This window comes from Physeter macrocephalus, chromosome 17, assembly GCF_002837175.3.
Source record: "Physeter macrocephalus isolate SW-GA chromosome 17, ASM283717v5, whole genome shotgun sequence".
NCBI classification, from domain to species: domain Eukaryota; kingdom Metazoa; phylum Chordata; class Mammalia; order Artiodactyla; family Physeteridae; genus Physeter; species Physeter macrocephalus.
Window position 1 is genome coordinate 11296288 of NC_041230.1, and position 14074 is coordinate 11310361.

Here is a 14074-nt window from a genome sequence, read left to right on the forward strand (position 1 = left end):
GTATTCATTCAATGACTTGTGCCCAGTGACCTGGCACAAGAAGCAGAGGTAACCAGATTCCTTCTTCCCATCCTTCATACCAAGGATTCCATAGTCTCCAGTCAGGTCTTTCTTCCCTATTGAAACTGTTGGGTGTGAGTCTGTCTGGAGAAGGTGCCCTATAAATGCTGTTGGGAGGTGGGTCACCCCTGACCCTTTTGCTCAGGCTACAGAGCCCTGCCTTCTATTCTTTTGAAATTTCTGACTCCGAAAGTGTATTCAGTCCACGCTATCCAAAGTCCACTGTGATAATAAGAAGCAGCTTCTAACTGGAGATGCTGATATGCTTAATCTAAGTGCAGTTCTAGGTGTCTACCGATAAGCCACAATGATAAAATTATAATGAAGAGCTCCCTGGCTACCCTACTTCCTAAAATTGGTGCCTAACCCATGCTATATGCAACTGACTCTTTCTCTGACATCAAATCTATTCCAGAATCCTTGCTGGCAATTTCCCTATTCACCCTAGACTTGGAGGAACACACCACCTGGAAAAGGCTCCCAGCTCTGCCACTGTGGGACCTTATTAAAGAAATTTAACCTCTGCTAGACCCATGCTTCTCATATGTAAAATATTTGATGAACATAATCCCAAATCAAAGGGTTGTTAGTAAAGCAATCAGAGGGATCCATCCATTTATCTATTCATCCATCTATCCATTCATTTTACAATTGCTTATTGAGTGACTAATTGGCAGCAGGCTTTGTACTATCTGCATAAATGGAAAAGAACAGATAAAACTCTTGCTCCATGGAGCTTATACTCCAGTTGGAAAATATATGCAGTAACTTTTAAAATATAATACACAAGCAAAATATATAATGTATCAGAAGGGGATAAATGTTTTGAAAAAGATGTTGGTGGACTTCCCTGGTGGCACAGTGGTTAAGAATCCACCTGCCAGTGCAGGGGACACGGGCTCGAGCCATAGTCCGGGAAGATCCCACATGCCGTGGAGCAACTAAGCCCGTGCGCCACAACTACTGAGCCTGCGCTCTAGAGCCTGCAAGCCACAACTACTGAGGCCCACATGCCTAGAGCCTGGGCTCCACAACAAGAGAAGCCACCGCAATGAGAAGCTCACGCACTGCAACGAACAGTAGCCCCCGCTCGCCACAACTAGAGAAAGCCTGCGCGCAGCAACGAAGACCCAACGCAGCCAAAAATAACAAATAAAATAAATTAAATTTTTAAAAACCCTGAAGGAAAAAAGATGTTGGTAATGGAACAGAGCAGTCCACAGAGGGCTTAATTTGAAATAGGCTAGTTAAGGTAGTCCTCACTGAGGAGATGAGATTTGAGCAAAAGCTTGGAGAAGGTCAATAAAAGAGCCATGTGTATCTTGGGGAAGAACTTCCACTCAGAGAGATCGGCTGCCAATATGGACCACAATGTGAGAAGACAACTTGAAGTTTTGAGGAACAGCAAGGATGACAGTGTGACTGGAGTAAAGGGGGAGAGAGGCAGGACTTGAACTCAGGATATGGAAAAGTAGACCACAGGACGTTTGCTTTAAGTGAGATGGGAGCCCAAGGTAGAGGAGAGGGATCTGGTCTCATTTATGTTTTTTTATAAATTTATTTATTTATTTTTGGCTGCGTTGGGTCTTCATTGCCGCACGCAGGCTTTTCCCTAGTTGCAGCGAGCGGGGGCTACTCTTTGTTGCAGTGCGCGGGCTTCTCATTGCGGTGGCTTCTCTTGTTGTGGAGCACAGGCTCTAGACGCATGGGCTTCAGTAGTTGTGGCTCGTGGGCTCAGTAGTTGTGGCTCGCGGGCTCTAGAGTGCAGGCTCAGTAGTTGTGGCGCACGGGCTTAGTTGCTCCGCCGCATGTGGGATCCTCCCGGGCCAGGGCTCGAACCCGTGTCCCCTGTATTGGCAGGCAGATTCTTAACCGCTGTGCCACGAGGGAAGCCCTCATTTATGTTTTAAAAGGATTTCCTCTGCTGCTGTGTGGAAAACAGACTGTAGGTGGACCTGGACAAAATAAGAAAGACTATTCATCAGGCTATTATAGTAATCCTGGAGACCAGTGATGGGGACCTGGATGAGGCTTGTGGAAATGGAGTTGGTAGAATTGTGGAGTTCAGTAAAGAGTCTCCCACCCACAGCAGTGAAGCCTGCAAGCCTTACAACACTGGACATGGCAGAGGCTCCCCATTCATCCTCTCCCTCCCCTCACAGTGATAGAGGCTATGAGTTCACCACCCCAGAAGAGCTCACCATCCCAGTGTCCCAGGCACTGAAACCAATGACACTGGCATCTGCAAGGCACCAAGAACCTTGGAGGCACAAGAAGTCATAATCGGGGCATGGAGCCTCACCTCTGACACAGACAGTAGAAGGTGGAAAGTGCTGACTCTCTATAACCAGAGGCATCTCAGGCAAGAGAAACCAAAAACTTGTGCTATAGCACCACCTACTGGAAAAGCCTCTAATTTCTACCTTGTTGAATTGATAGAATCAAGAGGAAGAGTGTTTGCTACTTCAAAGGCACCGGCAGAACAATTCATCAAGCACCATGAAGAACCGTGGTAACACTGTACCACAAAAAGAAAATGCCAATTCTCCAGAAACCAAACTTAAAGTCAAGGAATACCGCAATCTAACTGATAGCGAATTTAATACCTATCCCTCTCAAACTCTTCTAAATTATGAAGAGGAGAGAACGCTTCCTAACTCACTTTTTTTTGGCCAACATTACCGTGATACCAAAACAAGACAAAGACAACACACACCAAAAAAAATTCAGGCCATTATTTCTTATGAACATAGATGTAAAGATCCTCAACAAGGGAATCCCCTGGCAGTCCAGTGATTAGGACCCAGCGCTTTCACTGCCGGGGCCCGGGTTCAATCCCTGGTTGGGGAACTAATATCCCACAAGCCACGTGGTGCAGCCAAAAAAAAGTCCTCAACAAAATATTAGCAGGCTGAATAGAACATGTTACAGGATCATACACCACGGTCAAGTGGGCTGTATTCCAGGGATGCAAGGATGGTTCAACATCCAGATATCAATAAATGTGATACGCCACACTAAAGAAATAAAGGATAAAAACCATGTGATCATCTCAATAGATACAGAAAAGTATTTGCCAAGATTCAACCCCCAATAATGATAAAAACTCTCAATAAATTGGGTATAGAAGAAACGTACCTCAAAACAGTAAAGGCCACATACGAAAAACCCACAGTAAACATCATGCTCAAGGAAAGCTATCTCCCTAAAATCAGGAACAAGACAAAGATGCCCACTCTGCCATTCCTATTATACATAATGCTGGAAGTCCTAGCCAGAGCAATTAGGCAAGACAAAGAAAAAAAGGTATCCAAATTGGAAAGGAAAAAAGAAAACTGACACTATTTTTGTTTTGCTTTCTGTTGTTTGGTTTTTGGTTTTTGGTTTTTGGGGGTTTTTTTTCATATTTATTTATTTGGCTGCATCGGGTCTTAGTTGCGGCATGTAGGACCTTCGTTGTGGCATACAGGATCTTTTGTTGCGACATGCGGGCTTCTCCCTAGTTGCAGTGTGTGGGCTTCTCCTTAGCTGTGGCGCACAGGCTCCAGAGTGTGCGGGCTCAGTAGTAGTTGCAGCACACAGGCTCAGTTGCCTCACAGTATGTGGGATCTTAGTTCCCCAACCAGGGATCGAACCCACGTCCCGTGCATTGGAAGGCAGATTTTTAACCACTGGACCACCAGGGAAGTCCCTGACACTATTTTTTGGATGTCATGATTTTATGTACAGAAAACCCTAACGACTCCATCAAAAATTATTAGAAATTATAAATGAATACAGTAAAGTTGCAGGGTACAAAATCAACAGACAAAAATACGTTGCATTTCTATATGCTCAAAATGAGCTAGCAGAAAGAGAAATTAAGAAAGAAATTGCAGGGAATTCCCTGGCAGTCCAGTGGGTTAGGACGCCGCATTTCCATTGCAGGGGGGACGAGTTCAATGTCGTGCAGCACGGCCAAAAAAAAAAAAAAAAAAAAAAAAAAAGAAAGAAAGAGAGAAAGCAATTGCCTTTACAATCACAACCAAGAGAATAAAATACACAGGAATAAATTTAACCAAGGAGGTGAAAGACCTGTACACTGAAAACTATACGAAATTGAAAGAAATTGAACAAGACACAAATAAATGGAAACATAGCCCATGTTCATGGATTGGAAGAAATAACATCGTTAAAATGTCCATATTACATATACAATTTACATACTCAATGCAATCCCTATCAAAATCTCAAAGACATTTTTTACAAATAGAACAAAAAATTCTAAAATTTATATGGACCCACAAAAGACCCCAAAAGCCAAAGCAATCCTGAGAAAAAGGAACAAAAGTGAATATCATACTCTCTGGTTTCAAACTATATTAAAAAGCCATGGTACTGGCAGAAAAACATGGTAATCAAAACCACATGGTATTGGCAGAAAAACGGATACATAATCAATGGAACAGAACTGAGAGCCCAATAAAGACACAGACCTACTAGAGCATGGACTTGAGGATATGGGGAGGGGGAAGGGTAAGCTGTGACAAAGTGAGAGAGTGGCATGGACATATATACACTACCAAACGTAAAATAGATAGCTAGTGGGAAGCAGCCACATAGCACAGGGAGATCAGCTCCCACCTAGAGGGGTGGGATAGGGAGGGTGGGAGGGAGGGAGACGCAAGAGGAAAGAGATATGGGAACATATGTATATGTATAACTGATTCACTTTGTTATAAAGCAGAAACTAACACACCATTGTAAAGCAATTATACTCCAATAAAGATGTTTTTATAAATAAATAAATAAATAAAAGTCCAATTGTTTAAAGATCAAAAAAAGAAAGAATTGAGAGCCCAAAAAGAATCCACACATATATGGATAATGAATTTATGAAAGGAGCAAAGAACATACAATGGAGAAAGGATACTCTCTTCAATAAACATTGGAAAAATTGAACAGCCACGTGCAAAAAAAAAAAAAGAAACCATTACCTCATACCATACACAGAAATCAACTCAAAATCGATTAAATACTTGACTCTAAGGCCTGAAACCATAACAACCCAGAAGAAAACATAGGCAGTACGCTGACTGACATCTGTCTTAGCAATATCTTTCTAGATATGTCACCTGACACGAGAGAAAGAAACAAAAGCAAAAATAAACAAATGGAACTACATCAAACTAAAAAGCTTCTGCACAGTAAAGGAAACCATCAACAAAACTGAAAGATAACCTATGAAATGGGAAAAGATATTTGCAAATGATATATCTGGTAAGGGGTTAATATCCAAAGTATATAAAGAACTCCTACAACTCAACAGCAACAAGAAAACAAACAACCCGATTAAAAAGCGGACAGGGTATATGCCCAGTAGTGGGATTGCTGGGTCTTATGGTAGTTCTATTTTTAGTTTTTTAAGGAACGACCATATTGTTCTCCATAGTGGCTGTATCAATTTACATTCCCACCAACAGTGCAAGAGGGTTCCCTTTTCTCCACACCCTCTCCAGCATTTATTGTTTCTAGATTTTTTGATGATGGCCATTCTGACTGGTGTGAAAAATAAACAAATGGGACCTAATGTTCCTTTGCTATGCAAAAGCTTTTAAGTTTCATTAGGTTCCATTTGTTTATTTTTGTTTTTATTTCCATTTCTCTAGGAGGTGGGTCAAAAAGGATCTTGCTGTGATTTATGTCATAGAGTGTTCTGCATGCAGGATCTTTAGTTGCAGCATGCGGGATCTTTTTTTTTTAGTTGCAGCATGTGGGATCTTTTTTTAGTTGTGGCATGGGACTCAGTTGCGGCATGCAGGCTCCCAGATGCGTCATGCAGGCTCCCAGATGCGGCATGCATGCAGGATCTAGTTCCCTGACCAGGGATCGAACCCGGGCCCCCTGCATTGGGAGCACATAGTCTTAACCGCTGGACTACCAAGGAAATCCCTAAACTTGTTTTCATTCATTAAAGATTAATCCTATCCAATCCAAATTTAAAAAAAAAGATCAATCCTAGATCAACATGATACTTTAAAAACTTGGGATAGTTTGTTACATTTAGAAATATTTTATTGTAAGTACCAATGTTTAAGTCAATTAAATAAAGCTCTTTTACAAATTAATTTTAATCACACCATCTGGAGGTAGGGACATGTCATATTTACAATGTACAGTCAGACAGACATCCAGATAAAAACAGACAGATCTCATGGCTTTCCTGCTTGAGTTAAAAAGTCCTCTTTTACCTATTTTTCTTTCAATTTTAGGTTATACTAATTCTGCCAAGGCTGCAGTCTCAGGTGATGTGGGCTGTGTTTACATTTCAAGAACATTATAACAGTTATAACTTTTTCTCCTAGGAAGATTTTTGCTCTCTCAGGCTCAAAATTTTGAAAAACTGTTTTATCAACCCAACTTTCTCTACAGTTTTGGAATGTCAAAAGAGCTCCATCCTGACCATTTAAGAGTTAAGAGAAGTGCTTACAAGCATTGGCTTCCTTCCAGTTGTACATGAAGCCACGCAGAGTTCCAATGAGTGGCTGTTCATCATGGAGCACTTTGACCTTTGAGCAGTTTCCCATTATTAATTTCATAGCCTAATTTGGATATGATCTGAACAACTTTCTAAGGGCGGTGTGATGGATTAAATGTGTGCTACTTCTGAGTCTATTTCCCCAAGGACTTACACTTGGGAGGGTTTGACTCTCTTACCTGTCTCGATTTCTCCCTCTGACAGACTGAAACCACCGTGGCTGCTTGAGCTCTAGGTGATCAGCCCATCATGCATCTCCAGCAAGCAGAATTTACTTAATGATTGTAGAAGGATCCCCTGTGGGATGGCTACACGTCACAAGGACTGATCCTTAGACACCTCTGCCAAGTTCTCACTCACCTGAGAATGCCCTGTGCCGGAAGGAGCAAAAGTCCCTTAGAAGCTGTGCAGGCTCAGTCTCTAATTTCACTAGCAAACAGTTTGTTCAGCAAATATCTATAAAATCTTTCCAATATAAGCCAAATTTTTACAAAGGCCAGCCAACCCAGTTTACTCCAAGTCCCAAGAAAAACAGCTCAAATAAAATTCAGGACATCATTTAAAGCAATGATGTCTGGATACTAGGAGAAATCAGCAAAGCACCTGAGGAATACCAGGAAGTGGGTGGAGCTCAAAGGGCACCAAGCTGGTACCAAGCATCTGTTCAGGGTAGACTCTAGGTGTCCTCTGGTGGGTGTCTTTAATATCCTGCCAACTATTCCAAGAATATGTCAATGGAAATTTAATTTAAAAGTTTTTTGTAAGGGGTGCAGGGACTTCTCTCAAGCCAAACTGAGAATTACAACCCAGGAGTCAGACTCTCAGAAAGCACTCAGAACTGTTCCACCTGTTAGAAGTTGAAGGCACACTCATACATATTTTCCAAACAAAGGATAGCACATCAAAATGGCATATTGATATTTTACATAAAGTTCACCAAGGATACACAGTCCAGGTAAACACTTACAAAGCAAGCAACAAGTCACCATGACCCCCTACTGAGATGGGAAAGAATGCTATTCTTTTTTTTTTTTTTTTTTGTGGTACGCGGGCCTCTCACTGCTGTGGCCCCTCCCGTTGCGGAGCACAGGCTCCGGACGCGCAGGCTCAGCGGCCATGGCTCACGGGCCCAGTCGCTCCGCGGCATGTGGGATCCTCCCGGACCGGGGCACGAACCCGTGTCCCCTACATCGGCGGGCGGACTCTCAACCATTGCGCCACCAGGGAAGCCCAAGAACGCTATTCTATTAAGAAGTTACATTGCTAGCATGAAAATAAAGGGGAAAAAACTCTTTACGGTCCAGTAGGCACTCCCATCTTTGACAAGCTCTGATTAATGTGTAATGCACACTGCACATTAGGGAGAGAGGGAAGAGGCCCAAATAGACACCTTTCATGTTTACATTTTCTTGACCTACCTTTAAATATAAATTTTATTTCGTCAGGGCCCTGGTTTTGACCCTCATTAGGAGGTCCTGTTGCAGGGGGACCCCACCGGTAGGAGAGAAAGGAAGTGAAAGGATTAATCATTCTCAGAGACACTCCTGGTATTGACCCTTGTTAGAGGACCCTGGTTTTGACCTTCGTTAGAGAGTCCTGGTAATTTGAATGTGGTCTAGATACTCCTGGACACTGATAGCTTAAATGTGGTCTTGGGTGTGATTCAGAGCCAATAAGTTCATCTGAAAATGAGGCCTGTGAATGTGAATGAGTGATGTGTATTATTATCTATTACTGTTATTTGTTTAAACTAAATTGGCTATATGCAAACTAAAGGAAATCTTGCCCTTAAAATGGCCAACATGGGGCCCTTCTGATGTTCTAAAACTGGTTTTTGCATATGCAGTTTAAAAAACTTGGCTTCTAGGAGGAACCTGCATTTCTCTTCCTGTGCCTCTGAGATGTAAATATTCTACCAGGGCTCTCAGGAACTCATCTTATTTGACCATCTCCAATTCCTGAGACTGAAGAAAAAAAAGGTAAAAGAGGCTTTTTAAAAACTGAAGCAGGGAGACTTCTCTGGCAGTCCAGTGGTTAAGACTTCGCCTTCCAATGCAGGGGGTGTGGGTTCAATCCCTGGTCAGGGAGCTAAGATCCCACATGCCTTGTGGCCAAAACAAACAAACAAACAAACAAACCCAAAACATAAAACAGAAACAATATTGTAACAAAATTCAATAAAGGCTTTAAAAATGGTCCACATCAAAAAAAAAAAAAACACTGAACCAGGAAAACTGTGAGATCTCTGTGTCTATATGAATGTATGTCTGTGTACATTATAGATATATGTCTTTACCTTTGGATGGTATTATATCAAAATTAATTTGTAAATGACCTCTATGTTGTTTTTGGCTTAAAGGCAATTAAGCACTTACATAAATTCTCAAAAATATAAAAGAAACTAACCCAAATGCATTTCAAGTTCACATGATCTGGGAAATATTTAGTATTAAGTTAGTGTCTGGTATTGAAGATAGTTTAAGCTTGTTGGTTGAATTAATATAGACATGTCCTTAGGGTCATCAATATTAAGTATGACACTGTTATTATACCTAGGTTTACTGAAAATCAATAAGATATTCCTGTTATAAAATTTGTCAACAAGGAAAGTAACTGGATATGATGAAATTTTTAATTCAGTTAAATGTAAATAAGAGTTGTGGGGTGAACTCTTTGGGAATAATTACACTTTAGGAATGTCTACTTAGAAATAGTCTCTCCAAAAAAAAAAAGAAAAGAAATAGTCTCTCCAGACTTTTGTTGGTGGTGGTGGTTACTTCAAACTTTAGAGTTTTGCTAAATTAAGTAATGGGAATTCACTGAATATCCAGATCATTTCAAATAGGATAAAATACTGCAATATTAATTCCTAAACAGGTCTAAGTTTACTACTTTTGTCTACTTATGAGAGAAAAACGAAAGATGTTGCATTTATTAGACACACATTTATCAGTACCACACTGAGGAAAGAGATTATGTGATTAAAAGATACATGTTTCTAGAGGTAATAGAATATGTTCAGAAGTTTGCCAATCAGGAAATGCTAATATGTTCACAATTGCTTGCTTTTTGGTTTTCATTAGACATTAAGGTTTTTAAGAGTTAAAACTGTAATGTAAAATTGAAGCTACTGGAAATAATAAGGGAAACATTGCAGTAGGCAAGGAAAGTAAGAATGTGTGTTTTCAGTAAAAGAAGGTATGAGGAATGGAAATGCATTTTGTTAAAGGGACTAAAAGTAATGTGGTCCTCAAGCTGCTTATTTCTAAATGGGAAAGAAAATAAGGGACACACCAATACGGATACAGAAAGTTGTGTACAGTTTTTTAAAAAGGAGCCCTTGCACTTTCCCTGGTGGCACAGTGGTTAGGAATCTGCCTGTCAATGCAGGGGACACAGGTTCGAGCCCTGGTCCAGGAAGATCCCACATGCCACAGAGCAGCTAAGCCCGTGTGCCACAACTACTGAGCCTGAGCTCTAGAGCCCGCGAGCCACAACTACTGAAGCCCATGCGCCTAGAGCCTGTGCTCCGTAACAAGAGAAGCCACCGCAATGAGAGGCCCGCGTACCACAACGAAGAGTAGCCCCCACTCTCCGCAGCTAGAGAAAAGCCCGCGCACAGCAACGAAGAGCCAATGCAGCCAAAAATTTAAAAAAAAAAAAAAAAAAAAAAAGGAACCCTGAGGCATCTCTGACAGAGATGTTAAACTCACTAGGATTATTTGGTATGTTAAATTATATGGGAAGCATTGTCCAATGAGTGACAAGCCTTCTTAGGTTATACTGTATGGTTAAATGTTATATACATTCTAGAACTTATATGAAATTTCTTTAAAAATCTTATACACACCCTTTGTTCAAGTACTGACTGTGTTCTCAACAATGTTGTATACATTCTTGAAAGGACATGCATTCCCCTTTATAATTCTGATGCACCTACAGCTACATCCCACACACAGGTGTTTCCTTTTCCATGATTACATCCCTCTCTCTTTAAACAAATGTTTTTCACTGGAGTAAATTTTTACACTTTCATATTTTTATATCCTCAAGTCTTGTCTTCAGAGTTTCAGATGGTAGAAAATAATTGCAGGCAGTATTCCTGAAAGGGTCCTCCCCCTTCTGACAGGTCGCCCCTGTATGGACCCTGCATGTGCCAGTGATTAGGCTAAGGGTTTTGCGCATCTATTCCTGAGAACATCCTATGAAGTAGGAATTTCTGATAATCCTCCTTGTACCAAGCAAACTGAGGCAGGGAGAGTTCAAGTAATGGATCTAAGCTCTCACTGCTAATAAGGGGCAGAATCAGGATCTGAATCCAGGCAGCCTGGCTCTTGAACCCTTGCTCTTGAACGCTTGCTCTTAACTATGACCCTCTCTTCTCTTCAAGGACACAGGGACCTGACTCTCGTGAAGTGGGGAGATTGGGGCCCTCAGAGTTTGTTCTTTGATGTGTAACCTGCAGCACCCCTGGGAACCGCCGCAGGAGGGGCGCCCACACCTGGCCTTGCCCCTCATCCACTCTTGTCTCCCCATGGCAGGTCCTGTACACATGGCATGTGTCCTTGTCTCCCGGTTCTTCAGTGACCATCAGAGGGAAACCTGCCATATCTTTCAGGTGGGTACTCTATAGCCCCTGGGTGGGGAGGTGAAGGAGAAGTGAGAATATTAGAGTATGGGGGGGGGAGCAGGTCACTTGATGTATGAGTGATGTTAAAACGTGTAAATAGCATAATGGTAGCACAATGCAGATGCAGGTCCTGGAGACCCCTGTGGTACCAGGCATTATGCCTGCAGGTGCAGAACTGTTGGCAGGTCTTGGGGTCTGGGAAAAGGGGTCAAGGCTCTGGCTCTTCATCAAGGGGCATAGGACTTCCAGCAGATAAACAACCAGTAGGCCCACGCCAGTGACTGCTGCTCAGTTTGAATCTTGGGCCAAGGAACAGGGCATCCTGCTATCCTGGGCAGGATAAGCTGAAGAAGCCCCACAGGAACACGGATTACAGTATCCCCCAGGAAGGCCTTCCTTCTACCGGGGAGGAATTGGGAAAGAATGTGTACGTGTATGTCACACGTGGGTTCCCCCACAAGAAGAGGCCTGTTCAACATGCTATGTGCATGCCCATCAGCAAGAACCCAGAAACGCAGGTGGATTTCCACACTGGGACAGATGAGAACTCAGACATTGCCTTCCATTTCCAAGTGTACTTTGGCATATCTGTGAAGATAAACAACCGTCAGAATGGGAGCTGGAACTGTGAGGTGGCATCCTCCGAAATGCCCTTTGTGGAAGACCAACCATTTGAACTGCACACCTCAGTGCTGCAAAATGAGTACCAGGTAAGTGCACCCAGGAACCATCCATTCCATGGCCTCTACAGGCTCTCAGAGGAGGACACAGCTCTCCCTGGCCTTGCCCCAAGTGTCCTTCAGGGTCCATCTCCCATAACTACTCCTGCCCCTTTAATCACAAAGCACCCTCTGCTTGTACCGCCATCCTCAGGTCTTTTCCCAAATCGAACCAGGGTCAAGATCAGCTTACATGCCACTTCTCTCAAGGTGGAGAATTTGCTCTGACTTCACCCATAGTTATCATTTCTACCTATGCTGTTATTATTTGAATTTTCATGTCACTAAATAGTTAAAATATGCATATGAGTATTTTAATCCATCGAATATAAGTCTTTCTCTCACTCTCAAACCAGGACAACTGTTACTAGTTTCTTTACACTCATTCCAGAGGTAATATATGCTTATACAAGTACATCTAACTATCTATCCCTTTATATATATATAAAGTATATACTTTTATTAATGGATAAAAATATATACTTTTATCCATTTTATATATATATATACTTTTTTTTTAAAGAAACGATGTCATGGGCTTCCCTGGTGGCACAGTGGTTGAGAGCCCACCTGCCGATGCAGGGGACGCGGGTTCGTGCCCCGGTCCAGGAAGATCCCACGTGCTGCGGGGCGGCTAGGCTGGTGAGCCGTGGCCGCTGAGCCTGCGCGTCCGGAGCCTGTGCTCCGCAACGGGAGAGGCCACAACAGTGAGAGGCCCGCGTACCGCAAAAAAAAAAAAAAAAAAAAAGAAAGAAAGAAATGGTGTCATGAGTTTCTCTATATATCACACCATGAAGACTAGAGTTTATTTGTGATCTAAGACTATATCTCAGATCCATGACGTTTCATTATTTAATGTTTGCATAACATTCCAATAGAAGGATTACCAAAAATGATTTAACTTGACCCTTATTAATGCACATTTAGGTTGTTTCCAATATTTTGCTCTCAAGAATGATGCTTCAGTAGGGTTTCTGTACCACACTTTTGTCATTATCAACCTCCCAATACTTACATTGGAGGAATAACTGGTTCAAAAAGCATATGAATTTTAAATATGACAAACTAACACCCAAAAAATGACTGCTTCTGAAGAGTCTCACCAATAAAGAATATGTTCAAATATTCTGCCCTTTTTAAATGACTAGGCAAAAAAAATAATATTTTTTAAGACTGAGGTAGAGCATCTTTTCATATGTCTATAAGCTGTTAAAATAATATCCTATTTTTTAACCATCTGTACTAGTCTACCTCTTTAAGACCACCTGAGTTTCATTCTTCACCACCATCACCCCAAATCTAAGGTAATCAAAGAAAAAACTGGGTGATCAGAGCAAATGGCAGCAAAGTTTGCAGAACTGAAATGTATGCATTCAGTGAACACTTACCAACCCCTTAGCTTGTGATGCTCTGTGCAAGAGACAGGGAGTCAAGATTCATGAGACACAGTTCTTGGCCATGAGAATCTTCTAAGCTAGAGGAAAGGCCACGCAAATACAGACCGTGCAACAGAGAGTGGTAGAACCTCCCTGAAGGAATAAGAGAAATACAGAAAACAAAGAGAACAAGTCTCCAAAATAGTCTCAAAAGTTAGCCTATAAAAAGAAGCATATCTACTGGGTTTTGAAGTTTGAATAGGGGTTTTCTGAGTGGATAGTGTGTGTACTAGGGCAGAAGTAGAAAGGAAGACTGAAAGTCTGTTTGGTGGCATACCGTATTTCTGACCCATTTTCCCTTCCAGGTAACAGTAAATGGCCAAAAATATTATAGCCTTGCCCATCGACTCCCACCACAATCTGTGAAGTTTGTGCAAGTGTGGAGAGAAGTCTCCCTGTCCTCAGTGTGTGTCTGCCAAAGAGGGATGTGACCAGACTCCCCATTATCAAGGAGGTCTGTCCATCTAAGTGACCATGTGACTCCCAGAGTTCGCTAACAGATTGGTTCCTCCTCACTCTTCCCCAAAACTTGATCATTAAAACTTCTGGGGCTTCCCTGGTGGCGCAGTGGTTGAGAGTCCGCCTTCCGATGCAGGGGACAGGGGTTCGTGCCCCGGTCCGGGAAGATCCCACATGCCGCGGAGCGGCTAGGCCCGCGAGCCATGGCCACTGAGCCTACGCGTCCGGAGCCTGTGCTCCGCAACGGGAGAGG

At 42.3% G+C, this 14074-nt stretch overlaps 1 protein-coding gene across 1 annotated transcript; it reads left to right on the forward strand.

Moving 5' to 3' along the window:
• The first annotated feature begins 1421 nt into the window (after positions 1 to 1421).
• LOC102994923 (galectin-10-like) lies at positions 1422 to 13793 on the forward strand. Its single transcript, XM_028478325.1, has 4 exons — positions 1422 to 1487; positions 11119 to 11195; positions 11707 to 11917; positions 13668 to 13793. Exons 1-4 carry the CDS (start codon positions 1422 to 1424, stop codon positions 13791 to 13793), a joined length of 480 nt encoding a protein of 159 aa, XP_028334126.1.
• Positions 13794 to 14074: the final 281 nt, after the last annotated feature.